Source organism: Chrysochloris asiatica, unplaced genomic scaffold (assembly GCF_000296735.1).
Source record: "Chrysochloris asiatica unplaced genomic scaffold, ChrAsi1.0 scaffold00014, whole genome shotgun sequence".
Classification (NCBI taxonomy): Eukaryota; Metazoa; Chordata; class Mammalia; order Afrosoricida; family Chrysochloridae; genus Chrysochloris; species Chrysochloris asiatica.
In genome coordinates this window covers 34,544,685-34,572,167 of record NW_006408532.1, presented here as the reverse complement: position 1 = coordinate 34,572,167, position 27,483 = coordinate 34,544,685, and the positions used below count along the sequence as shown (strand labels likewise).

At 38.5% G+C, this 27,483-nt stretch overlaps 1 protein-coding gene across 3 annotated transcripts in view; it reads left to right on the top strand.

Moving 5' to 3' along the window:
• KIF27 (kinesin family member 27) overlaps positions 1-27,483 on the top strand; it is a 115,795-nt gene that overhangs the window by 14,348 nt on the left and 73,964 nt on the right. For all 3 annotated transcript variants that reach the window (XM_006834957.1, XM_006834958.1, XM_006834956.1), the window contains exons 3-9: positions 4,311-5,266; positions 8,654-8,797; positions 12,913-13,119; positions 17,343-17,515; positions 18,033-18,139; positions 23,482-23,637; positions 25,485-25,690. In XM_006834957.1, coding sequence (XP_006835020.1) covers positions 4,311-5,266; positions 8,654-8,797; positions 12,913-13,119; positions 17,343-17,515; positions 18,033-18,139; positions 23,482-23,637; positions 25,485-25,690 — 1,949 coding nt within the window. The remainder of the gene's footprint in view (positions 1-4,310; positions 5,267-8,653; positions 8,798-12,912; positions 13,120-17,342; positions 17,516-18,032; positions 18,140-23,481; positions 23,638-25,484; positions 25,691-27,483) is intronic.

Here is a 27,483-nt window from a genome sequence, read left to right as displayed (position 1 = left end):
GTTAAAATGTAGAAATTCAGACTGGTTAGTAAGGTGAAGCTATTTATTTGTAAATTCAAATGATTTATGTCCTATAATTACTTTCCTTAAGACCAGCCTTAGGTATGACTATGAAATACACTGAATTTATTTTTACTTTTTGTCTTTTTTCCCTGCTTTGTCCTGGTCTTAGGGAAACTTCTCCCATTGTCGTTCATTCAAATTGGTTCCAAACTCTCCTTTCTTTGTCTTTGATTTTTGTCCTAGAACAGCTGTTTTTTCTTCTCTTTATTAAAGGAGTGCTGATAGCATTGTGGTCATGAGTCGGGCTGCTAACCTCAAAGTCAGCAGTTTGAAACTACCAGCAGTTTCACAGGAGTAAGATGAGGCTTTCTGCTCCCGTAAAGATTTACAGCTTCAGAAACCCTGTTATACAGGGGCACTATGAGTCGGAATTGACTCCATGGCACATAACCATCACCACCACCACACTTTATTAGAATTTATGTTTCTGCTTCTTCATTTATCTGTTCTTCATTGTGTCTCTCAAGCACCCTGTTGATCTCATTAATGAATGCCCATTTGTTTAGAAATGGGAAAAAATTGGAATGGGTGGGTCAAAGTGCAAATATTTTTAAAAATAACAACTTTCTGCATTTTTTACTTAAAAGGTAATATATTCACCATAAGGAGTCCTGGTGTGGTGCTATAGGATAAGCACTGGACTGCTAAATGTGAGGTCAGCAGTTTAAATCCACTAGCTGCTCCTTGGAAACCCTTATCTTACAGCAGGGGTGGAGAACTTTTTTCTGCCAAATTTTATAACACCATTCATGGGTCATACACAGTTATCAATTTAAAAATTAGCTTGCTATGTTTGGCCAAACATTTAATTAACTCAATAGTTGCTCCTCAGAAACCCTATACAAGGTCACTATGAGTTGGAACCGACTTAACAACAACAAATGTGATGGTCTGAGTCATGGTGTGGCGCTGTGGGATAATGTACTGGACCTCAAGATCAGTTTGATTTGCAAGGTTGGTAGTTCAAACTCACCAGCTGCTCCTTGGAAACCTTATACAGGGTCTCTATGAGTCGGAACTGACTCGATGGCATTTACCAAAAACAACAAAATAGGATGACTGGGACTGCAGGGCCAGACCAAAGGATTTTGAGGGCCTTATATGGCTTGCCCGCTGGACGTTCCCCACCCCTGATTGACAGGGTTGCCAAGATTCAGAACCGACTCCATAGCACTTAACAACAATATATTCATATATAGGATATTTGGAAAACAGAAAAGTATAAGGAAACAAGTTGAAGATCACCTTTAATCTCAGAACCTAGAAATAGCAACTTCTCTTTTTTCCTTCCATATTTTCTTCTATATACATTTAGTGTTGACAGTATGTTTTAAAAAATATACTTGTAACCCTGTATACAGTGTGCATCCTTTTTTAAAAAATCACTTCATATTATATTTCATGTCATTAAACATTTAAAAAAATTATGACTTAATGGTCATATGGTAATTTGTCATATGAATGTCACAATAATTTAAATTTTGGACATTTAATTTAATAATGATTGCTGGACATTTAGGTTGTTTCCAGGTTTTCCCTATCACATTAATATTTCAATGACTGTCTTCTTCTTTCAGAGAACACATTTAATAGTTCCTGTAACTATAGGACCCAGCTCAGAGGAGTCACATCCTAAGGGGAATTTCCTACCAGTAAGGAAAGGAGCCCTGGTAGCACAGTGGTTAAGCACTCAAGTTGTTAACTGAAAGGTTTGAACCCATCAGCGACTCCATAGAAGAAAAGACCTGGCAATTTGATTTTGTAAAGATTGTTGTTGTAAGTGCCATCAAGTTGGTTCTGACTTATAGCTACCCTGAATAAGGTTTCTGAGGAGCGACGGTAAGTTTGAACCACCGACCTTGCGGTTCAAACCAACCTTTTGGTCAGGCGCATTATCCTGCAGCGCCACACTAGGGACTCCTCTAGAAATGTTAAGTGCCGTCGAATCAGTTTCAACTCATAGCGACCCTGTATAGGGTTTTACAGGAGCTACTGGTGAACTTAAACCGCCGACCTTGCCATTTAAACTGACTTTGTAGTCCAGCACATTAACCCACAGTGCCACACCAGAACTCCTTATAAAAATTTGTATTGTTGTTAAGTGCTGTTAAGTTGGTTAGGACCCATAGCAACCCTGTATAGGGTTTCCAAGAAGCAGTTGGTGACCTTGAACCACCGACCTTGTGGCTCAAACCAACTTTACAGTCCAGCACATTAGCCCACAGCGCCACACCAGGGCTCCTAGGAAATCCTATGGGATGTTCTACTCGGTCATACAGGATTACCAAGTTGGATTCGAAGGCACACAATGAAAAAGAAAGAGGGTATTACCATTTAAGTAGCACCCTGCAAAATGCAGTGAATTTTGTATGCTGGTGGCCCTTGTATTTCCAGCTGTTTGAAGAAATTGAGATTTGTTTTGTTGTGTTTTAGAAAGAGCATATAATAAGGTAGTTTATGATCTTATTAGATAACTCAGTACAGTTTATATTTCCTTGGATAGAATTTACATGAATGTTTTCAGCTTCTGTATCCTATGGAACAGAATTATTGAATATTTTCATCTTTTTACAAAAATAACATGCATTCATTGTAAATCAGTCAAACAATGTAGAAGCATACACTACCACTCCTGATAATCTTGATGACAAAATATTCCATAGTTGATAATCAATTCCCCCAAAATTTTAGAAAGGTCTAACCGATTGTCTTAAGACAAATTGCCATGTCTTACACAGCTCACAATGAACATGTACTTATTTGACATATTATTTAGCGCTGCTGTGAAAAGTGGTGTTGGCACCAGCATAATTAGAATCACCTGGGAATATCTTTGTAAACCTTTGATTTCTGGGCTGCACTGCTCTGAGATTTTGCTTTAATTAGTCTGAGATAGGCCCTGAGCATTGGTATGTCTTTTTTTATGGAGTGCCCAGGTGATTTGCACCTAAGTTTGAGAAGCGTACTGTTCAGCGTAACATCAGAAACATTTAATAAAATTTTACTATGATTCACAGTTACATTGTCATGTTCTATAATCCCTGATATTTTTAGCACTGTCTGTTCATACAGCTTTAAATGAAATAGGTTTTTTTAAAATGGTGGCATGGTGGAAAATGGTATAAAGTGATTTCTTTTTCCCCAGAGAAGCAGTGACATGCCAGGGTCTGATTAAAGACAAAATGTGATGCTGCGATTAGTGCATATACTCTGGAGCACTGTTGCTCTGGTTCAAATCCCAGCTCTGCTAACTACTTCTCAATTCTTTTGTGGTAAAACATATAATAACAAAAATATAAAATATATAATAACAAAAACTTGCCGTTTTAACCATTAATTTTGTATATATAAGAGTCCTGGTGTGGCGCTGTGGGTTAATGTGCTGGACTGCAAAGTTGGTTTGAACTGCAAGGTTGGTGGTTCAAGCTCACCAGTTGTTCCTTGGAAACCCTATACGGGGTCGTTATGGGTTGGAACCAACTTGACAGCACTTAACAACAACAAAAATTTGTATATTATATATATATATATATAAACCTTTGCTACTTTAATCTTTTTTACATGCATAACTCAGGAACATTATGTTCATCATGTACAACCATTTTCACTATTTCCAAAAGTTTTTCATTACCCATGTGCTCCTTTTTGCAATATCATTGGATATAAATTAAAAAATGCATGGAGTTATTTTTGGCTCTTACTCTTCAGTTGAAATAGAAAGTTTTTTTTCTCTTTTTTTGAATTGCCATATGATATCTACCTTGCACTCTGATGTTATGTAGGGCACACATGCCGTAAAAATGAATAACCATTTTTATTTCTCCTGGATTTACTTCTCAGTGATTAGGATCCACAGTACCAGCAAATCTTAAAGCTAAGGGTGGCCTTATGTATTAATGGAATGCAAAAGAAACTAATTTCTTTTAATGCAGAGCTTTGATAGATAGTGACTCTACAAATCAAAATGCTGCAATAAAGAGTTTTTCTTTTGTCAGATATATTTATAAGAGCTGAGTGTGATGTGTGATTCCAAGAAACAGGATTGCTTTAAAAATGATGCAGTTTAGAACATATGCATCAAAATGGTTTCTTTGAGAGATTACCTAAAATTACTTAATGACTATGGATTTCTTTAAGGGCCTTTGTTGGTTGGACAGCTTAGCAAATCATAATTGTTGTGTGGTTAACTTTAATGTACTGGATTTTGATCAAAACTTGGTCTAAACATTTGCTCTTGCTATTTTAAGTGATTGCCGGGGCTAAAGAATGCCAGGTGGAGAGTGCAGACGAAGTGATGAGTCTCCTGGAGTTGGGGAACGCAGCCAGACATACAGGGACCACCCAAATGAATGAGCACTCCAGTAGGTCACATGCTATCTTCACCATCAGCCTTTGCCAAGTGGAGAAAAATACTGAGGCAGCTGAAGATGCATCTTGGAAATCCCCTCGGCATATTGTTTCAAAGTTCCACTTTGTGGATTTGGCTGGCTCTGAAAGAGTAACAAAAACAGGCAATACAGGTGAGCGGTTTAAAGAATCCATTCAGATCAACAGTGGACTGCTGGCTTTAGGGAATGTCATAAGCGCTCTTGGGGACCCACGAAGGAAGAGCTCGCATATTCCCTACAGGGATGCTAAAATTACCCGGCTTCTGAAAGACTCCCTGGGAGGCAGCGCCAAGACTGTCATGATCACTTGTGTTAGCCCATCTTCCTCTGATTTTGATGAATCCTTAAATTCTCTCAAATATGCCAACAGAGCCCGGAACATTAGAAATAAGCCCATTGTAAACTTCAGCCCTGAGTCAGACCGTATGGATGAAATGGAATTTGAAATTAAGTTGCTTCGAGAAGCTTTGCAAAGTCAGCAGACCAGTATCAGCCAGACTAGCCAGACCCATTCAGAGGGGACTCCTGATAAAAATAGGATCCATTCTCTTGAGGAGCTAGTAGCCCAGTTACAAGGAGAATGTCTGGGTTACCAAAATTGTATAGAAGAAGCCTTTACTTTCCTGCTGGACTTAAAAGATGGTGTCAGGCTAAACCAAAAGCAGCAGCACAAACTTCAGGAGTGGCTTAACATGACCCAGGAGGTGAGGAAGTCAGCACCTAGCTCATTCAGACATCGAAGCATTGGAAACATGGAAGAAGGACCACAGCATGTTACGGTTCTCCAGCTGAAGAGAGAGCTTAAGAAATGCCAGGTACTTAGAGTCACTTTTATAAGTAACTTGTTTAAGAATTGACTTATTTGGGCAAGTAAATGCTGAGAGTCAATTTGAAATTGTACAAGTTTTACCAAAGGGATTGCATATGTTGAAATGTCCTCATTTGCCTTTCCCTCATTCTCTTTCTACCCTCTCCTTCCTTATTGTTGTCTCTTCACAAGTCATATTTTTTTTGGCACTTCCTTCTTTCTGCTTTAGTAAAATATGTTTATTAAAGTGAATGTTGTGAACTAGTGGCTCTTTGAAGGATGGAAAGAAACAAAGTTTCAGAAACAAAATGAAGTTACACTCTTAATTTTTCTTCCTGTGTGGATCAATGAAAGGAGACCTGGTAATGCATTGGGTTAAGCATTGAACTGCTAATCGGTTGATCAGCGGTTCAAGCCCACCATCCACTCTGTGGGAGAAAGATGAAACCGTCTGCTGCTGTAAAGATTTACAGTCTCAGAAACCCTTTGGAGCAGTTCATCTCTGTCCTGTAGAGACACTGTAAGTTGGAATTGGTAGTGGGGTTCTTTGTTGGTTTTGTGTGTCAGTGATTCTTAAAAGGGAAAATAAAAATCCATCCTTTGTTTAGAATATAGTTATTTTGAACAGATCATTTCATATGTTATATTTAAGAAAAAGAGGTATGTTCCTGCATATATTTGTGTGTGTATTTCAGAATTCTGTTTTCCCACCTTTCATTCAAAAAGCATTTATTGAGTGAAGCTTATGTGTCCCTGGGTGTGTTAGTGATCTAGTGCTACTATAAAAGAAATACTGTAAGTGGGTGGCTTTAATAAGAAAATTTGTTTTCTAAATTTATTTTATTGTTTCCACCACTTGTTTGTCAGTTTGTCATACTGTGGTAGACTGTGTGTTGCTGTGATTCTGGAAATTATGCCAATGGTGTTTAAATACCAGCAGGGTCATGCATGGTGGACAGGTTTCAGTGGAGCTTCCAGACTAAGACAGACTAGGAAGAAGGAGAGGCAGACCACTTCTGAAGGGTTAGCTACTGAAAAACCTTATGAATAGCAGCGGAACATTGTCACATGTACATTCTGAGAGGCTAGAAGTCAGAGTTCAGGGCTCTGGCTTTATGGGAAGGCTTTCGTTGTCTGGGGAATGGTCCTGGTCTCTTTTCATTGGCTCTTGTTCCTTGGTTTCTTGGTGATCTTTGCATGATATGGCATCTGTCTTCCCCCATCTCTGCTAGCTTGATTGGTGGTTTGTTCAATCTGCTCTTTTGTAACTCAGAAGAAATTGATTGAAGATATACTGTACACTAATACCATCTTATTAACATGACAAAGACAACCCATTCACAAATGGTATTATTGTTGTGATTGTTGTTAAGTGCCATTGAGCCTGTTCCTATTCATGTTAGTTGTTGTTGTTAGGTGCCTATTTATAGGGACCTTATGCACAACAGAATGAAACACTGCTCGGTCAAGCACCAATCTTGAGCCCACTGCCGCTGCCACTGTGCCAGTCCATCTCCTTGGGGGTCTTCTGACTCATAGTGATCCTGCATAGGATTTCTTAAGGAGTAGTTGGTGGGTTTGAACCAACAACATTGTAGTAGGCAGTCTAGTGCTTATCCTATAGTGCCACACCGGGACTCCAACAACAGGTATGTTGTTAAGTGCCATTGAGTTGGTTCTGACTCCTAGCCACTGTTTATAGGGTTTAAGAGGGAAGGCAAAGGTTGGTGGATTTGAACCATTGACCTTGTAATTCAAATTGACCTTATGGTCCAGGGCTTATCCTATAGCTCTACACCAGGACTCCAACAGATATGTTGTTGTTAAGTCCGTCAAGTCAGTTCCAACTCATGGTGACCCTGTATAGGGTTTCCGAGGAGCGGCTGGTGGGTTTGAACTGCAGACCTTGCAGAGCCACACCAAGACGACACCACAGCTCAACAAGTGGTAGTTTCTAAAGGTCACTTCCGTTGTGGAGTATAAAACTCTTTTGTTATATTAAAATCTGTACATTAAAATCCAATGGGCTCTAGCATGTATAATATTTCATCTAAATAACATGCCCATTATATATTTTTATATGTAAATGTGCTATACCAGTTTCTTTCATGTTGCCTACTTCAGTTTCATTTTTCCCTCATGTTTGATGTTCTAATGTCATCTCACAGCTCTTCTGGTCTTTAGTGTCTAATGCATCAAATCTGTTCTTGAGGTGATCTTTAAATTCAGTATTTGGCATGAAGCAGAACCTTGGTAAATGTTAATTTTCCTTCTGTTTAATATAACTAAAAAATGTTTCAAATGTATTATTTTCATACCCCTGGTTGTGGACTGTAGGATGAGTTTTGGATCTTGACCCACAAGGTCAGCAGTTCAAGCCCACCAGCTGCTCCTTGGAAACCTTATACAGGGTCTCAGTGAGTTGGAACTGACTCAAAGGCACTCAACAGTACACTTAAAAACAAGCGTAATTCTTTGGGAACTAAGAAATAACTTCTTCAAAATATAAAGTCTTATCTCCTCAGAGTGAAAAGTACAAAATCAGGAAGCAGGAACTGATACTTAGTTTATTAACAGAGAAATATAAATTTAAAAATGTATTCTTATACCTGGGTGCAGTGGTGGAGCTGTGGGATAAGCACTGGACTGCTAACAAGGTCAACAGATCAAACCCATCAACTGCTTTGCAGGAGACACATGAGGCTTTCTGCTCCCCTAATGATTTACAACCTTTGAAACCCTATACGGGATGGCTATGAGTCAGAACCCAACTGACAACACCTAACACAACAACATCGTTCTTATACCCTATAGGTCAGATTTGGAAAATTGTGAACCTTTTCCTTTTTTTTAAAGCCCATGTTAAAATGTCAGCAATTCCAGAAAAATTGCAAAAATCTCATTGAAGTTACTCTAGAACCTAAATGACTGGTTTTAATTTTAAATTGCAAGAAATATAAATCCAGAAAATCGTGCTCTAATCATGGTCATTAATTTCTATACTGTAGCAGTGATACATTCTCTCAACTGTTTCTTTCTTATAAATAAACCAGGAAATAGTTCAAAATGAAAAGGATGAGAAAAATTTTAAGAGGCACCATCATACTATCAAAGGAGCTCTGGTAGCATAGTGGTTACAAGTCGGGCTGCTAACCTCAAAGTCAGCAGTTTAAAACTACCAGCTGTTCCGCAGGAAAAAGATGAGACTTTCTGCTCCTGTAAACATTTACAGCCTTGGAAACCCTGTACAGGGTCACTATGAGTCGGAACCGAGTCCACAGCACATAATCACACCACCACATCAAGCTATCATCAGACTGCTATTTTTGTGGGTTCTTGTGAGTCTTCACAGCCTCTGAATGTGCATCTCACGCAGGCCTTCTTTCTCTCTTAGTGTGCTCTTGCTGCTGATGAAGTAGTTTTCAATCAGAAGGAACTAGAAATGAAGGAGCTCAAGAATCAAGTGCAAATGATGGTACTGGAAAACAAAGGACATGTTATATCCTTGAAAGAAGCACAAAAAGTGAATAGATTGCAGGTAAGTCTGCTATAGATTTAGTTGAAGTACCCCATTGCCGCTGAGTTGATTCTGCTTCTGACCCTAAGGACAGAGTAGAACTGTGCTTTAGGGTTTCTGAGACTGTAAATCTTTTTGGGAGCAGAAAACCTCATCCTTCTCTCTTTGGGTGGCTGGTGGGTTTGAACTGTCTATAGACAATTAATTACTCAGCCATAATGAGAAATGAAGTCGTCATGAATCCCACAACATGGACAGTTGTAAAAGGGCAAATACTTTATTATCTCACTTTTATGAAGTGATGGTGGATCCAAGCAAAGTGAACTCTTTGACAACTTCAATCTTTTCTCCATTTAGCATGATGTCATTTATTGGTCCAATGGTGAGGATGCTTGTTTCTTTACATTGAGGTGCAACACATAGCAAAGATTGTGGTCTTTGATCTCTATCAGCAAATATTTTAAGTCCTCTTTGCTTTCAACAAACAAGGATGTATCATTGACAAATAGCAGGATGTTAATGAGTTTTCCTCCAATCCTGATGCCACGTTCTTCTTCATATAATGCAGCTTCTCAGATTATTTACACAGCATATAGAGTGAATAATTATGATGAATGAATACAATCCTGGCACACACCTTTCCTGATTTTAAACCATTCAGTGTCCCCTTGTTCTGTACGAGCCTCTTGGTCTATGTACAGGTTTCTCATAAGCACAATTAAGTGTTCCAAAATGCTCCTTCTTCACAGTGTTGTCCGTAGCTTATCACGATCCACACAGATGAAAGCTCTTGCATGGTCAGCAAAGCACAGGTAAACGTCTTTCAGTCATTCTCTGCTTTCAGACAAGATCCATCTGATGTCAGCAATGCTATCCCTCGTTCCACATCCTCATCTGAATCAGGCCTAAACCTCTGGCAGTTCCCTATCAGTGTACTGTTGCAATTGTTTTTAAATTATCTTCAGCAAAATTTTACTTGCATGTGATGTTAATGATATTGCTTGATGATTTGTGCATTCCATTGGGTCACCTCTATTTGGAATGTGCACAAAACTGATCTCTTCCTATCAGTTGGCCAGTTAACTGTCTTCCAAATTTCTTGACAAAGATGAGTACCTCCAGTGCTGGATCAGCTTGTTGAAAGATTTCATGTTGAATTCCACCAATTTCCCAAGCTTTGTTCTTTGCCAAAGCCTTTGTACTTCTTCCTTCAGTACCACTGGCTCTTGACCATATGCTATTTCTTGAAATGGTTGAACATCGACCATTTCTGTTTGCTACAATAACTCCTCATATTCCTTCTATCTTCTTTTGATGCTTTTTGCATCATTCAATATTTTGCCCATAGAATCCATACAAGTTGAGCCTTTAATTTTTCCTTCAGTTCTTTCAGCTTGAGTTTAAGCATGTCTCTATGATCATAGATGGCTGCCGACAAGTTCTCGCAGTAATAATCTTGTCTTAACCTTGTTAGGGTGTCTTCAAATAAAAGAAAAAAGGCTCAATCTGAGGGGAACTGCTTCTGGGCCAGTTAAATGCAAGGCCAAGAAGTCAGTTCATAAGATTATGGCGACTGCTTTTAGGTATTTAAAGGGGGTAATCTTTAAAGATTTTTCTCGAAGGACACAGGGAAATCATGGGGGCTGATAAAGAAGTTTCTTTTTCTGGCAGGGTACAGTGTACTTTATTGGTTTACACCACAAGGTTGGGCTCTCTAAGGCCCTCCCATTCTCCAGGTGGTATGGATGGGAGCTTCTCAGTGTGCTGGGGATTGAGTCAGGGCAGGGACTCCCCAGCAGCTGAGGCCCTCTCTCTTCCTCTAATGCTACTGTTAGGGCTGGTGGTCCAGGGGACTTATATTCCTTGGAGACTATAAGGTCCATCACGCTGTTGATGTAGTCAGATTCATTGTCATATCAGGAAATAATCTTGACCAAGCTGTCATTGAGGTCAATGCCAGCCCCAGGATTAAAGGTGGAAGAGTGAGTGTCCCTGTAAAATTGCAGGAGACAACCTGGTCTTCAATGTAGCCCAGGATGTCCTTTAGAGAACTATTTTAATGCCTGCTTCACCACTTTCTTGATATCATCATATTTGGCAACTTTTGTTAGAAGGTAAGTCACATTCATCATGGATACATTGGGTATGAGTCATGGAAGGCCAGGCCAGTGAGGTTCCCAGTCTACTCAGGGATGACTTTGCCCACAGTGTTGGCAATACTGGTAGATGAGGGGATGATGTTCTGAGCAGCCATCTGGACATCCATCCATAGTCTTCTGGGTGGCAGTGTTGGCACAGATTGTGATCATGAGTCCTTCCACAATGCCAAAGTGGTCATGGATGATCTTGGCTGAGGGCCAAGCATTTAGTGGTGCCGGAGACATTACTGACAATCTTGAGGGAGCTGTCATACTTGGTTGTCATACATGGTTCACATCCATCACAAACATGGGAACATCAGCAGTAGAGGCAGAAATCTTTACCATTTGACACGACTCTTGAAGTGAGCCTCCACCTTTTCCAAGGTTATGAAGACGCTGGTGGACTCTGCAACACACTCAGCACCAACATCACCCCATTTGATGTTAGTAGGATCTCACTCCTGGAAGTGCCATTGAACACGTAGACCGTGTGATTTTTGGCATTTAGGTTATTTATATCATTTGGCTATTGTGAAAAGTGTTTCAATAAATTGCTGTACGTATTTCTGTTTGTATTCTTCCTTTGACTTCATCTCTCCACTTATGTACCTAAAAATGGAATTGCTGGGTCAGACAGTAACTCTGTGTTTAACCTTTTGAAGAACTACCAAACTGTTTTCTACTGAGGCTGTGCCATTTTACAATCCTGAGAGCAATGGATTAAAGTTCTAGTTTCTCTATAGCATCATCAACACTTAATGTTTTCTGTTTTTCTAATCATAGCCATCCTAATGGGAAAACCAGCTTTCTTTTGATTAATGATTACATGGCATCTCTTATCCTGTATTATTTTTAATCCATTTTAGTTGTGTTTCTTGTAGGCAGCTAGTAAAATTGTATCTGGCAATCAATCGTTAATTAGATTATTTAGTTCATATATGAACTTAAAGTACTGCTGTATTTTGACTAAAATACATCATTGTAATTTTTATTTATTTGCCTTCTCTGTATTTCCTTTTCCTTTTCTCTCCTTTTCTACCTTCTACCAATTGGCATTCTTTATTTTTCTATTCTTTTTCTCCATTAGCTCAGAAGTTGTATTTTTACTTCTTCTCCTTCCCCACCAGTTTTTAACCGGGAAAGTATACCATTCACCTTTGACTTATTAAATTCTAATATTAATGAGCACTTTTTCCCTTTTCCCAGACAATATAAAGTTTTCATTTAATACTTCTATGCCATTGGTGTTGAATATCCTAATTATCTGAATATATGACTTTTAATAAAAATAAGATATTTATACTGCTTAACATCAACACAACAAAATATTAGAGTTCTTTTTTTCTTCTGTCCCATAAACATTGTAGAGTATGTTCTGTGTCAAGATAAATGACAATTTCTTGTTACATAATTGTGTACTTGTATAATAAAGATTGCTGTTAGAACTTTCTGGAGGGGGTATATTTCAAGTTGTTTAATTCAAAGTTACATACAAAGATAGACCAACTTACACACATGTACACACTCACACACTCCGGCTAAGCCAAATGTTCTGCCTTTGATTTCTAAGGTTTCCTTTCTGCTAGGGCTAATAGTTAGCTATCTTCTATCTCTTTGTGTGTTTAGCTTTCTTTTCACTGAGTAAAGACTTCACTTCATTGTACCTCTTACCACTCTTTGCTGCAGTCTCTGCTGCTACAATTCTTTGTTCACTTTTCAACTTTGTTGTTTCATGTTACTTCTTGGATTTCAATCAGAAAGCCGCTACTTTTACAAAGACCGGCCAATTAAAGAGCTTCAGGTTGTTGCCGCTTACTATTAAAAAACAATAAGTATCAGAACAAGCCCAGATATTTATAAACATTAGCCTTTGGATAATTGAGGTTTTATTGTACTGTTAAAGTAGTTGTGATTTTGGTCAATGTAAAGTTTCTTTTTTATCATAATATAAACTTGTACTGAGGTTCATTTAAAGTATTCTCGTCTTCCTCAAAGAATGAAAAAATAATAGAACAACAACTTCTTGTGGATCAACTGAGTGAAGAACTAACAAAACTTAACCTGTCCATGACTTCTTCAGTGAAGGAAACTTGTGGAGATGGGCCAGATGCCAGGATACCTGAAAAGAGACCATTTACTGTACCATTTGATAATCATTTGGGGCATTATATTTACATCCCAGCAAGACCAGATTCCAGGAAGGTAAAGTCCAATCATTGATAGTTTTCTTATTTTGAGACTTATAATCTACTGTATACAATATAGTGTAATGTATGAGTACACAATCTCAACATTTTCCCCTTATTTGGTTTCATGGTCTTTGGTACATATATACTTAAAAGCAGTTCCCCCCCTTTTTTTATAATTGTGATTTGGGTGAAGATTTACAAAAAAAAATTGGTTTCCCATTAAACAGTTCTTACACATTTTATTTTGTGACCAAGAATGTTTTTTTTTAAACGAAAAATGAATAGATGAGAATGTATAGTTATATTGCTTAGTAAAGTGAAAGGTCAGTGAAAAAGAGGAAGACCCCCCCACCCCCCAAATGAGATGGATTAGCACAGTGGCAGCAGCAGTGGGCTCAAGAGTAACAGTGATTGTGAGGATGATGCAGGACTGGGCAGTATTTTGTTCGGATGTACACAAGTTTGCTGAGTTGGAACCAACTTGATGGCACTTAACAGCTATAAGTTCTATTGGAGTCCTGGTGTCAAGCTGTAGTATCGGATATGTACTGGACTGTCAGCTGCTTCTTGGAAACCCCTTATAGGGTTGTAGGAGTAAGAACTGACTCGATGGCGCTTCACAACAACGGGTATATTTGGAGGGAGTAGTTAGAATTTTCTCATTAAGGTGAAAAAAATGATCCTTTGCCATCATGTTATCAGCCATGACTAAGTTTGTTATCTTTATAATTATTTTTTCCTTTTAGTCATACCAGGTTGAGAGGAAGTTGGAGGGTATTTATTTTGACTTGTGTTCTGTGCTTTATTGTTGTTGTTAAGTGCCATCAAGTTGGTTTCAACTCGTAATGACCCTGTATAGGACTTCCAAGGCTGTAAACTGTCGTAGCAGAAAGCCTCATCTTTCTCCCGCAGAACTGCTGGTGGGCTTGAACCACTGACCTTGTGGCTCACAGTCTGGTGCTTTTCCTCCAGAGTCACCTTGTTCCTGATCTGTGCTTTAGTATATTTAAAATGACCTCTATGCATTATTCGGTCTTGCCTTGTTGACGTAATTGTTGTTGTTAAGTATCGTGGAGTCAGTTCCGAGTGATCCTGCACAGAGTTTCCGAAGCTGTAAATCTTTATGGGGACAGAAAGCCTCATCTTTCTTGCGCGGAATGGCTGGTAGTTTCGAACTGCCGACCTTGAGGTTAACAGCCCAATTTGTAACCACTATGCTACCAGAACTCCTTTGTTGACATAATTAGTATGGAGTTTAGTTTAGTTTTTTGTTTAATTGTAAATAATTTGTGGGTGATAAATATAAGCACACATAGAATATCTACTGTGGTAGGCTAGATGAGTGAATTTTGGCTTACAGTTTCTCCTTGTATAAAGGGACATGATTTGTTTTAGTGAGAACTGCCTGGTGGTTACAGTTACAGAGGTAAGAACTATGAGAGGAAGTGATTTATGAGCCACATCACAGACTTTGCAGTCAGGCAGGCTTGGGTGTGATTGCAGCTCTAGTGTGCCACTTTGCAATTTGACTAGGACTGTGTGAGCTCCAGGTTCCTTATGAGTAAGAATGGGGGTGGTAACAAGAGGATGGATGGATGATGCACATGAATGACTCTCAAAGTGCCCAGTGCAGTGCCTGGTCCGCTATGCCTCCCGGCACAAGTCCAGGGAGTGTCAGATGCCCCCAAGTGAATGAGGCCGATACTATCCTTAACTGGCTAGATGTTTTGTCAGTTTTGCATGGGTGGATTGAAAAATTTAAACCATTGTTGGTATTCATTTAAATTGTATTTGGGAAGCCATTGCCATTGCTATATAGCAATTTTCATAGAGCATTCGGGAAGAAAGAGAAATTCTTTCCAGGGTTCAAATTTGTTATTTGTTAATTTACCTTACTAATTATCTATAAGTATATCGAGTCTTAAGGAGGTCTGGTAGCGTAGTGGTTACGAATCGGGCTGTGAACCTTAAGGTCAGCAGTTCGAAACTACCAGCCGCTCCGTGGGAGAAAGATGAGGCTTTCGCTATGGGTCGGAACCGACTCAATGGCACTTAACAACAACATATCGAGTCTTAGTGCACTGGACTGCAAGGTCAGTTTGAACTGCAAAGTTGGAGGTTCAAATTCACCAGCTGCTCCTCAGAAACCCTATACAGAGTTGCTATGAGTGGGAACCAACTCAATGGCACTTAACAACAACACTTGTTATAGTCAAAATCCACTTGGCAGCACCCAATAAGAAGGAGTAGTTATGTGAACATATCTTGTTTCTGCCCCTTTTTCATTTGTTAAAAATAGCATTTGTGTTTTCTGGTTATAAAGTGGTGGTGGTGGTGGTTATGTACTGTAGAGTCAGTTCTGACTCATAGAGACCCTCTCTAGGGTTTCTGACTCTCTAAATCTTTATAGAAGCAGAAAGTCTCATCTTTCTCCCATAGAACCGCTGTTAGTTTCGAACTGTTGACTGATTAGCAGCCTGACTCATAACCACTATGCTACCAGAGCTTAGTTATAAAGTTGTTGTTAAGTGGCATTGAGTCACTTCCGACCCATAACAACTCTGTATAGGGTTTCCGAGAAGAGGCTGGTGAGTTTGAACCGCCAACCTTGTAGCTCAAACCTATTTTACAGTCCAGATCATTAACCCACAGCACCACACCAGGACTCCTGGTTATAAAGTAGCACGTGTTTATTCACTTTTTTTGGTCTTAGTTTCTTACACACACACACACACACACACACACACACACACACTTTTTTGGGAGCTAGAGCTCCATGCCTCTGTAAGAAGGTCGCTGAGTTGGAACCAACTTGACGGCACTTAGCAACAACAAAGAGTTGTATTGGAGTCCTGTTATCAAGCTTCTAATCTAATATCTGCTTTTTTGATTAGACCTGAAGTAGTTGTGACTGGAATGAAGATTTCCACAGTTACTGTTTCAAATTAGCAAGATTTAAGTTTAGTTTAAAAAATTTCCCTCCTATCCCAAAAGTAACCTTCCATACACCAAAAGAAGGGGGAAAGGAGGAAGATAGAAAGGTCAGAGTTTTTAGAGTTCTTATGTTCCTCCTTTGTGTCCAGGAATCCACATGGAAAGTCAGGCTTGCATGGAAGAAACAGCGTGGCAAGACTTAGTCAAGTTCTATCTGCTATTCTGTTGTTCTAAGGGAAAAGGGAAGGTCTCCAAAACTAGTTAAAGTAAGCTAGAATTGGCATATGAAATACCATTTATTTTATTCTAGATTTCTGTCTCCCTTTCAGAAATCTAGCTATTCTAATATTTCCTTGAAATGAAAATAATCTAGTGAGATAAATATTTCCTTGAAATAAGATGAAAGGGAAGGAAACATTGGCTTCTTAATCATTTCCCAAACTGATTACAAAAAGAGACTGATGTTATTTGTTAACGTGCTTTTTTATGCATATTGGAGACAAAGACTGAAAAGTCCAGTCAGCATTTTTCATTGATCTTAGTTATTTTAAAAGTGTATTATTTATTATGAAGTACTAGTGTAGCACTGTAGGATAAGCAGCTGTTCAAACCCACCAGTTGCTCTTTGGAAATCCTTTACAGTACAGAGTCACTATGAGTCAGAACTGACTCAACAACATTTGACAATATCTTTAGACATAAACTTTAATTCCTACAATTTCTCAATTAATAGCATATCATGAATATTTGACAGTCATTAAGTATTCTATAACATACAATTTTCAAAGGCTACCTAATATTTTATCCTAAGGAAATACCATTGGAGAGGGAGTGGAGCTCTGAACTTTTTCCTCTGGTGAGCTTTGGGTGGTGGTAGGGGCCGGGGCTCCTGAAGTGGAAAGAATTCGGCATCGACAGTCACCCCACAAGGAAGGTGGCCTGACCCTGGATCTATGTTACACTCCTTGCACTGTTCCTGTGGCCAGGCAGAGCCTGTGCTGTCAGGTTTGCACGCATGTCTCTCTCTGGTTTCATTTCTTAGTATTATTTCCCAGGAAACTGTAGTTGAAGACAGAAGTGCATTATAGAAGAGGGCTGGATGTGGAGATTCTGAGAGAGATCGTTCCCAGGAGGCACAATAACAATATTTTGATATGAATTTAAAAAGTTTTTAGGCCATATTTTCATTGACAAACTATTTTTAGAGTACCTATCTAATAACGTTTTTTTAAAACATAGGATAAACATAGAAGTTTTAAAAAATCACTTTTTTTGTTGTTGGGTGGGGGAATTACTTGCAAGGTCTACACAAGTCCTCCTATGTACTCTCTGGATCGAATAGTTGCTGGATTTCGAACGCGAAGTCAGATGCTGTTGGGTCACTTAGAAGAACAAGATGAAGTTCTCCACTGCCAATTTTCTGATAATAGTGACGATGAAGAAGCAGAAGAAGGTCAGGAGAAATCTGGACTCAGGTATGTTAAACATAGACAAATTTAGTGTGTATTATTACTATGATGCAATAAATGTCTACAAGAGGACTTTGAAAATTTATAGACAAATGGAATTGAAAGATAATGGAGCCCCCTTATACAGGTCAGATATAGGTTTTCCATTATGATTTATCTTTTGTATGTAAAAGTAAATAGTTTAGCTAGATATACTGTCAAATAATGTATTATGAAACTAGTGCTTGTACACGTCATCAGTTTTATAATAAAAACATAATTTTGCTTTCAGACATTTTTTAGTTCTTAGATTCTAATTTTCTGAGGGAATCTTTGTGGATTTCTGATGCTGCAGCCACTCGAGCACAAATGTTGCATTTTTCATTGAATGCAAATTGGGTGAGGGTATATTGGTAAGATTATTTATTTTATATAGTACTTTAAAAATACTACTGTCACTTTTGGGAAAACTAATTTGAGCGCATATTAGAAAAAATTAACAAAGAAGTTGCTTTGATTTTGATCTTTTTTCTTTTTTTTTAAGACAATGTAGAAGTCACCCATGGATTCAAAAGCCAAGCCCTGTTTGTTCTCTTGTTGAATTGAATGATATTCAGGATCAAGCACACAAGTCAACTTTGGCAAATGAAGGTACCCAGGCTGGAATCATTTAGATTTAGACAAAGCCCTTCTCTCTGTCTTCAGTCTATTTAAGACACATCTAGGAGTTCTCAAGAATTAGAACTTGGTAGGAAGTCTTTCTTAGCTAGAGGAACTTTACACTGTCTGTTCAACCTCTGCTTTTAAATCTTTCAATCTTTCTTTTTACTCAGTAGAAGTTTTTTCCCACTTAAGATCAGTCATTTCTGGGTTGCATTGTAGGTGAACTCTCTCAGAATAGGGATTTCATATTCAAGCCTGAGTTGAAATACATTATATTGTTGGTTACTTTAAAAGCTGCATATGTAAATTACTCAGGTGTTGACTGATTCACTGGCACACCTGCCTATCATTTATTTGTGTACTTTTTTACTGTGCGTTTTATAATCTCACTTGTATTTGGCATTAGTTTACTAGAGGCTTGTAATGACTTCTTGTTCTTGGTAAGTCTTAGCAACCCTGTATTAGGTTTCCGAGAAGTGGCGGCTAGTGGGTTTGAACTGAAGTCAAGTGCTTATCCTACAGCAGCACTGTGATGCCATCAAATAGCAGTATCAAACATATTTATGTTAAAAAAAAGAGAGAGGAATACTCTAAACTGTAGTATACTGATAAAAAAGAACAAAATGTACAGAAAAGTAAAACCTTCTGCCCTCTCCTAATCCAGTTCTCTAAAGGCAACCACTCATAAATGTATCTAATCTAAATTAAAATTTTGTTTAATGTTTATATAGCAAATACTATACAATAGTAGGAAATTTTAAGTCATCACTCTCGGCCTTTGAGTTTTCAAACCACACACACACAAAAAGAGTAAAGATATAGCAAGTATAAATAGCATCATAAATAAGTATTACACTAAAAAGGTAGAGACCATCTTTTTAAAAAAACAACAACATTATTATTGTGAATTGTGTGAAGGTTAATGACAAGATCATCAGCTTTACCCTCAACCAATCATAGATTTTGCTCCATCTCAGTGATTACAATCCCCTTCCTGCCACAGCAATTATCCTTTCTCCTTCCTGTGGCTTCCCTTTTACATCTTATTTTTCACAAATCAACAAAGCAAAAAATTTGATGTACACATACAAAACAAAAAAATATGTGTTCATTTAAATGTCCAAAGGGAACATATTTTTAAGAGCTTATGTGTGTAATATAATTTTTTTTAAAATGGCTATATTATATAACAAGTAAAATTAAATACTTTCAAAATGTAGAAAGATTACAGATTACTACAATAAATTAAACTGTTTGTTACTGGTTTGCAAACATACAAACACAATGTAAATTAGTGCACGACTTTCTTCATGGAGAAAGTCTTAGTATGAAAAACAAAAAACCCCAAACCAATGTGTGCCAGAGGATTTAAATTCTTATGCAGGACAGTGACAAGTAGTACTACACACTGAGGAGCATGGTGTCAGCTGCATTCTCCAATTAGAATAAAAGTAGAAAGTAATAAGAATAAAGCCAGTCCTCTAAGCAAAAAAGTTACAGAATATCTAAAGGTAATGAGGACACAAACTATTAAGTGCTCCAATATAATCACCAAAAGAGATTGGTGATTCAAACCCACCCAAAGGTGCCTTGAAAGATAGACCTGGTGATTTGTTGCCAAAGTTTAAATCCTTGGAAGCCCTATGGAGCACAGTTCTGCTGGGAAATACATGGGGGCTCCAGGACTCGGAACTGACCTGATGGCAACTTGAAGAAGGAGAGACAGACTACTTCCAAACATATAGTCACTGAAAACCTTATGAATAGCAGTGAAACACTGTCAGCATCAGAATACTGAATATTGAAACATGATGAAGAGTACCAGAATATTGTTAGATATAGTGCCAGAAGATGAGCACCTCAGGTTGGAAGACACTCAATATATGGCTGGAGAAGAGCTGCCTCCTTATATTAGAGTTGACTGAGATCACACGAATGGAGTAAAGCCCCCTGGACTTCATTTGCTGATGGGGCACAACTCAGAATGAAGAGAAATAGCTGTAAACATCCATTAATAATCAGAACATGGAATGTGAGAAGTATGAATCTAAGAAGAATGGAAATTGTCAAAAATGAAATGGAACACATAAACATTGATATCCTAGACATCAGTGAGCTGAAATGGACTGGTATTGACCATTTTGAATCTGACAATCAAATGGTTTACTATGCTGGGAATGACAAATGAATGGCATCACATTCATCATCAAAAAAACATATCAAGATGTCTGGAAGTACAACACTTGTCTGGGATAGGATAATATCCATACACCTATAAGGAATACCAGTTAATACCACCATTATTAAAATTTACACATCAACCACTAAAGCTAGTGATGATGACATTGAAGAATTCTATCAATTTCTTCAGTCTGATATTGATCAAACATGCAATCAAGATATATTGATCATTACTGGCAATGAGAATGCAAAGGTTGGAAACAAAGAGGAAGGATCAGTAGTTGGAAAATTTGGCCTTAGTGATATCGTGATAGAATTTTGCAAGCCCAATTATTTCATTGCAAATACCTTTTTTAAACAACATAAAGATGACTATACACATGGACCTTACTAGACAGAATACACAGAAATCAAATTGATAACATTTGTGGAAAGAGACAGTGGAAAAGTTTCATATCATCAGCCAAAACAAGGCCAGGGGCAGATTGTGGAACAAACCATCAATTGTTCATATACAAATTCAGGCTGAAGCTGAAGAAAATGAAAATATAAAATATATCCCACCTGAATTTAGAGATCATCTGAAGAACAGATTGATGCATTAGACACTAAAGACTGAATACCAGAAGACTTGTGGGATGACATCAAGAACATCATACAAGAAGAAAGTAAAAGGTCATTAAGAAGAAAGAATGAAGGAAAAGACCAAAATGGACATCAGAAAAAACTGAAACTTGCTCTCCAGTGTAGAGATGCTTAAGCAAATAGAAGAAGTGAGGAGGTACAAAGCTGAACTGAATATTTCAGAGGTCAGCTTGAGAAGACAAAGTCAAATATAACAAAATTTGCAAAGACCTAGAGTAAGAAAACCAAAAGAGAAGAACATACTCAATGTTTCTGAAGCTGAAGGGACTAAAGAAAAATTCAAGCCTCGATTGCAACACTGAAGGATTCTATGACAAAAAGTTGAATGATGCAGAAAGCATCAAAAGACGATGGAAGGGGTGCTCGCTTCGGCAGCACATAAACTAAAATTGGAACGATACAGAGAAGATTAGCATGGCCCCTGTGCAAGGATGACACGCAAATTCGTGAAGCGTTCCATATTTAAAAAAAAAAAAGATGGAAGAAATACACAGTCACTGTACAAAAAGAAATGGTTGTTATTCAGCCATTTCAAGAGGTACGTTATGATAAAGAGCCAATAATACTTAAGGAAGAAGTCCAAGGTGCATTGAAGGCATTGGCAAAAAACAAGGCTCCGGAAATTGATGGAATACAAATGGAAATCTTTCAACAAAGTGAGGCAGTACTGGAGGCACTCACTCTTCTGTGCCAAGAAGTTTGAAATACAACTACCTGGCCAACTGACTGGAAGGGATTCATATTTGTGCTCATTCCAAAGATAGGTGACCCTACAGAATGTGGAAATCATCGGACAAGGTTATTGATAATTGCACGCAAGTAAAATTTTGGTGAAAATAATTAAAAAACGACAGCAACCATACATTGACAGAGAACTTCCAAAGGTTCAAGCCAGTCCCAGAAGAGGACATGGAATCAGGGATATTATTGCTGATGTCAGGTGAATATTGGCTGAAAGCCGAGAATAAGAGAAAAATGCTTACCTGTGCTTTATTGACTATGCAAAGGCTTTCAAATGTGTGGATCATGACAAACTTTAGGCAGCATTGCAGTGAATGAGTATTCCAGACCACTTAATTGTGCTCCTGAGGAACCTGTATATAGACAAAGAGGCAGTTCTTCAAACAGAACAAGAGAACACTGAATGGTTCAAAATTAGGAAAGGTGTGTGCCAGGGTTGTATTCATTCACCATACTTGTTCAATTTGTATGTTGAGCAAATAGTTTGAGAAACTGCATTATATGAAGAAAAACATGGCATCAGGATTGGAGGAAAACTCATTAACAACCTGTGATATGCAGATAATATAACCTTGCTTGCTGAAAATGAAGAGGACTTAAAATGCTTACTGATGAAGATCAAAGACCACAGCCTTCTGTATGGGTTATACCTCAGTGTAAAGAAAACAAAAGCCCTCATCACTGAACCAATAAACAACATCCATACAAATGTAGAAGAGATTGAAGTTGTCAAAGATTTCATTTTGTTCAGATCAACCATCAACACTCATGGAAATAGTCGTCAAGAAATAAAACAAAGTATTGCATTAGGCAGATATGCTACACAAAACCTCTTTAAAGTGTTCAAAAGCAAAGATGTCACTTTGAAGCCGAAGTCGCACTTGACCCAAGCCATGGCATTTTCAGTAATCTCATATTCATGTGAAAGCTGGACAGTGAATAAGGAAGACCATAGAGGAATTGGTACATTTGAATTATGGTGTTGGTGGAGAATATTAAAAGTACCATGGACTGCCAAAAGAACAAATCAGTCTGTGTTGGAAGAAGTACAGCCAGAATGCTCCTTAGAAGATAGGATGGCCAGAATTCATTTCTCATATTTTGGACATATTATCAGGAGAGTTGTAGAAAAAGAGGAAGACCCTTGGTGAGATGGATTGGCACAGTGGCAGCAGCCATGGGCTCAAACAGCAATGATTGTGAGGTTCGGGCTCAGGACCGGGAAGCATTGCATTCTGTTGCACAGGGTTGCTGTGAGTTGGTACCAATGCGATAGCTCCTAACAACAGCAACAGTCTGTCTTCAGAGTACACACTATTAACCAGAACACTCCATTGGCTATTAAAACTATGAAAATAATACAGTGAAAAATTACGTATCAGAACCTACAGGGTATGACTAAAGCATACCTTTAATTTTAAGGAAATGAAAACTCTGCTGTAGGCTTGAAAGCTAGTCTCAATTACTGTGCATTTTTTCCTGTCTTCCTTCTCTTCCTCGGTCTGCACCTTCCTCTGCTCTTTCTAGATTGCTTTTATATTTGCTTTTCTTTTTTACCTCTCCTGTTGAAGATAAAACAGATGTGGGAAAAAGATGTGGCAGTCAGGCTCTGTTATAGATTGTAGCCTTGGAAACCCTATGGGCAGTTCCACCATGTCCTACAGGGTCACTATGAGCCAGAATCTACTCGACGGCAGTGGGTTGGGGTTCTGTCGAGTAATATATGAGCAGATAGTTTTATTTCTGTTTTGTATCTTTTAAAGATGTAAAGATCGAATGTCTCCAGGAAAGTCGAGAATTAAACTTGCAAAAATTAAGGAAGTCCGAACTCATACTTACTGAAGCTAAGCAAAAAATGAGAGAACTTACAATTAATATCAAGATGAAGGAAGATCTGATTAAAGAACTGATAAAAACAGGTAATAGTATCCTATAAGCGAGACTTTATGAGGAAGAAGAGCTTTTAAAATTGCTTCTGATGTTGCCACATTTACTTTCATTTTCGAAGCTTAGGACTGTCCAATGTAGCTTGGAATCTGATATAACAAGGTGTGATTTAGAGCCAATATGTGGGAGGTTCTTTATCAAATGAGTCATGTTATATATACGCTGATTTCACCTATGAATTGTCCTAACCAGGTGAACTTGAACTTCAACAGTAGAATGAGTTTGCTCAGGGACAGTTGACTCTTAAGGGCAATTCCAAACCAGTTTTTAGGGTCAGTAGTTGTGCTTAGAATGAAAAGAGATATGTTGTTGTTGTTAAGTGCCTTGGAGTCGGTTTTGATTTATAGCAACCCTGTATAGGGTTTCCGAGGCTTCAAATCTGCACGGTTGAAGAAAGCCTCATCTTTTTCCTGCAAAAAGATATATAAAAATATTTATATTCTATTTTTCCATATGTTTAAAAATATTTGTAAGAAAAGCATTTAAAAAGGAATTCATCTTAAGTTGGCTATCCCTAGGTTAAAAGATTCTTAGGGACAACATAATCAGAGGTATTGGTGACCTTGTGTGGATCCTGATCAAAATTAACCAGTTGCAAAGATATTTTCGAGACAATTGGGGAAGTCTCAATATGGACTGAGAGAGATTAACATTGTTGCTGCTGTTGTTAAGTGCTGTTGAGTCGGTGTCAACTCATAGCAACCCTATATAGGGTTTCCAAGGAGCCGCTGGTGGATTTGAACTGCTGACCTGTGATTCGTAGTCCAGTACTGATCCTACAGTGCCACCCCATACATAACTGTTGTTGTTGTTATGTACCATGGAGTCGGTTCCAACTCATAGCAACCCTCTATAGGGTTTCCAAGGCTGTAAATCTTTACGGGAATAGAAAGCCTCATCTTTCTCCCGTGGAACAGCTGGTAGTTTTGAACTGTTAACCGTAGATTAGCAGCCCGATTCATAACCACTACGCTATCAAAGCGCCTTAATTATTGTTAGGTATGACTTTTTGGCTATGTCCATATTTCACATAGATTAAAGTATATGCAGGTGAAATGATATGACTTCTGGAATTTGCTTTATAGTAATTAAGCAATGTAAAGAAAAGAAAAACAGGTTTAGCTGAAGCAAAATCTTGGCTACTGTTGAATTTGAGTGGCAGGGGTTCATTATCTGATTCCCCTACATGATGGATGGACAAAAAGGGGTCATCCCTTGCTTTAAATCCCATGTTTAAAATTTTTCATAATCCTAAAGAATCAAAGGAGATATATGGATAGCAGCAAACGAAAGTGTGTATAAGCCAAGAGGCCGAAGAGTAATTCCAAATATCCTTAATGGAGTTTGCTGCCTGCAAAGCTAAACTGCCAGTTCAAAAGGTCAGAAATGTTACACTAAGACACTGAGGTGAATCAATGAGAAGACTGAATGGCACTTGTTGTTATGTGCCATCAAGTCAGTTTTGACCCATAGTGACCCTGTATAGCGTTGTGTGTGGGGAGGCAGTTTGTAAGCTTGAACCGCTGACCTTGAGGTTTAAACCGACTTTACAGTCCAGTGCATTAACCCACAGTGTTACACCAGGTCTCCCTGAATGGCACTAGATGGGAATAAATGGAGCTAATTACTAAAAGACCACCTGGCCAGTTGTGTTCGTGCCAATGGTGGGTATGGACCGCTGGGTTTTAACTTAATGCCAGCCTTATGTGGTAAACTGGCCCAACTGGATTTTTTAAAGAGTTGAACATTTTTACTCTTTTATTATTTTAATTTTTTTAGAAAACATTATTAAAAATTATTATTTTTATTTCTGGTGAAGGTAACGATGCTAAGTCTGTAAGCAAACAGTATTCTCTGAAAGTAACAAAACTAGAGCATGAAGCAGAACAGGCGAAAGTGGAATTAACTGAAACACAAAAACAGCTACAAGAACTGGAAAACAAGGAGCTTTCTGATGTTGCTTTGAAGGTAAAATTACAGAAGGAATTTCGCAAAAAGATGGATGCCGCAAAGCTAAAAGTCCAGGTAACTATAAAATGTAATTGCAAAACTTGTTTAGCTCTCCTGGTTTTGAAGATTGAAGTGGGATTCCATTTTTATTTTCAGCAAGAAAAATGAAATGGTAACTTTTCTTTGCCAGCGTGGTAGTCAGTTTACATATTTCTACAATTTTTAGGTTGGTAGTCTATTTCTAAGGAGCCCTGGTGATTCAGTGGTTAAACCCTCAGCTGCTAATCAAAAGGTCAGCAGTTTGAATCTACTAGCCACTCTGCAGGAGAAAGCTGTAGCAGTCTGTTTCTGTAAAGACTGTTGTTGTTAAGTGCCATCGAGTCAGTTCCTATTCATAATGACGCTATACAGGATTTCTGAGAAGCATCTGGTGGATTTGAACTGCTGACCTTGTAGTCTGAAGTCCAGTGCTGATCCTACAGCATCACACCAGGGCTTGGAAACATTATGGGCAGTTCTACTCTGTCCTATGTGCCACTATGCCAGTGGCAACAGGTTTGGTTTTAGTACATTTTTTTCATTCAAGAATTATTACTTTAGGGAGGCGGGGCTTGATGGCGGCTAGGGTGGAGGTGCAGTGAAGGTCGTCGTCAGCAATAGCACAGAATACCAGGCAAAGCAGAGCCAGGGCAGAGCTCCAAAACTCGGAACCACAGAGATAGGAATATTTTAAAGGTTTGAAGGCTTATAGCTTGTGGAGTTTGGAGCGGAAGTAAAAAATTGCGTACTTTTGAATTTGCCGGGCCAGGCTCGGAGGCCTGAGCCGACATCCTGGGCGACACCAAGCGGCGGGATGAAATAGGGGCTGCAGAGACAGCACGGAAAAACGCAGCGGGAACCTTGGTACAAAGGTGGAAAATATAGTTTGTCAGTTTTGCCTTGTTCTGATTTTCTGTTTTTCTTTGGTATCTGGTAATTGGCGTGCTCACTGTTTGCCCACCTCCATTCTGGGGAATAGAGGGAGAGCCTGAGCCGAGTTGCCACCCCACCATCATCACCGCTGGTGGATTCTTCTGCCACAAACCCACACATACACTCAGCCAAAGCGGAGGCACTGATCTGTTCCCTTTTTGTTCTGTTTTTTTATCACGGGAAAGAGGAGGGGCCTAAAGGGACGGAAAGAGAGTTTAAAGGCAAAATCTCTCAGGCAGCTTTGAGTCAGGAACGTAGGACATTAAAGACATATTAAGCTATAGATTTTTTCCCCCTTCTTTTTTTTCTGTCCCTCCCCTCCCTTTTCTGTGATTAGAGACTGCAATATTCAGTCTTGTTTTTTCTGGTGCTGTTTTTTTCTTTTTTTTTACCCAGCTGGTGTTGTTTTGCTGTTATATAGCCCCCCTTCTACCTTTGGAGGACTCTTTGTCTCCCTATATTACACAAGAAGAGTCAGCAACCACTGCCATATAGCCAAGCTACAATCACACTGTATAAAACACCAAAACCCAGGCAAGAACCAATACCAGCTGCCATATACCAGGGAAACAGACAACACCTGTGAAAGTTATTCTGAATTAAACAATAAGAAGAGTGAAAAGGGAAGTCCAGATCCTGATCACATCTTCCTGGAAGCAATCAGAAAGCATAAAAAAATTACCAAAACACATACTAAATTAAGTATTAAGGCCACAGATAAACGTTAAACATGTCCAAGAAGCAAAAGCAGATGACCATATCAGCTCATGTCCAGAAAAAAGATAAAATGTCTGAGACAAATGACCTAGAAGTAGACCTGGACTCCATTCTGGAAGGAGGGCAGGCCTTGGAAATGCCTGAGAAAGAATTCAGAAAAATGATTATAAAATGTTTCA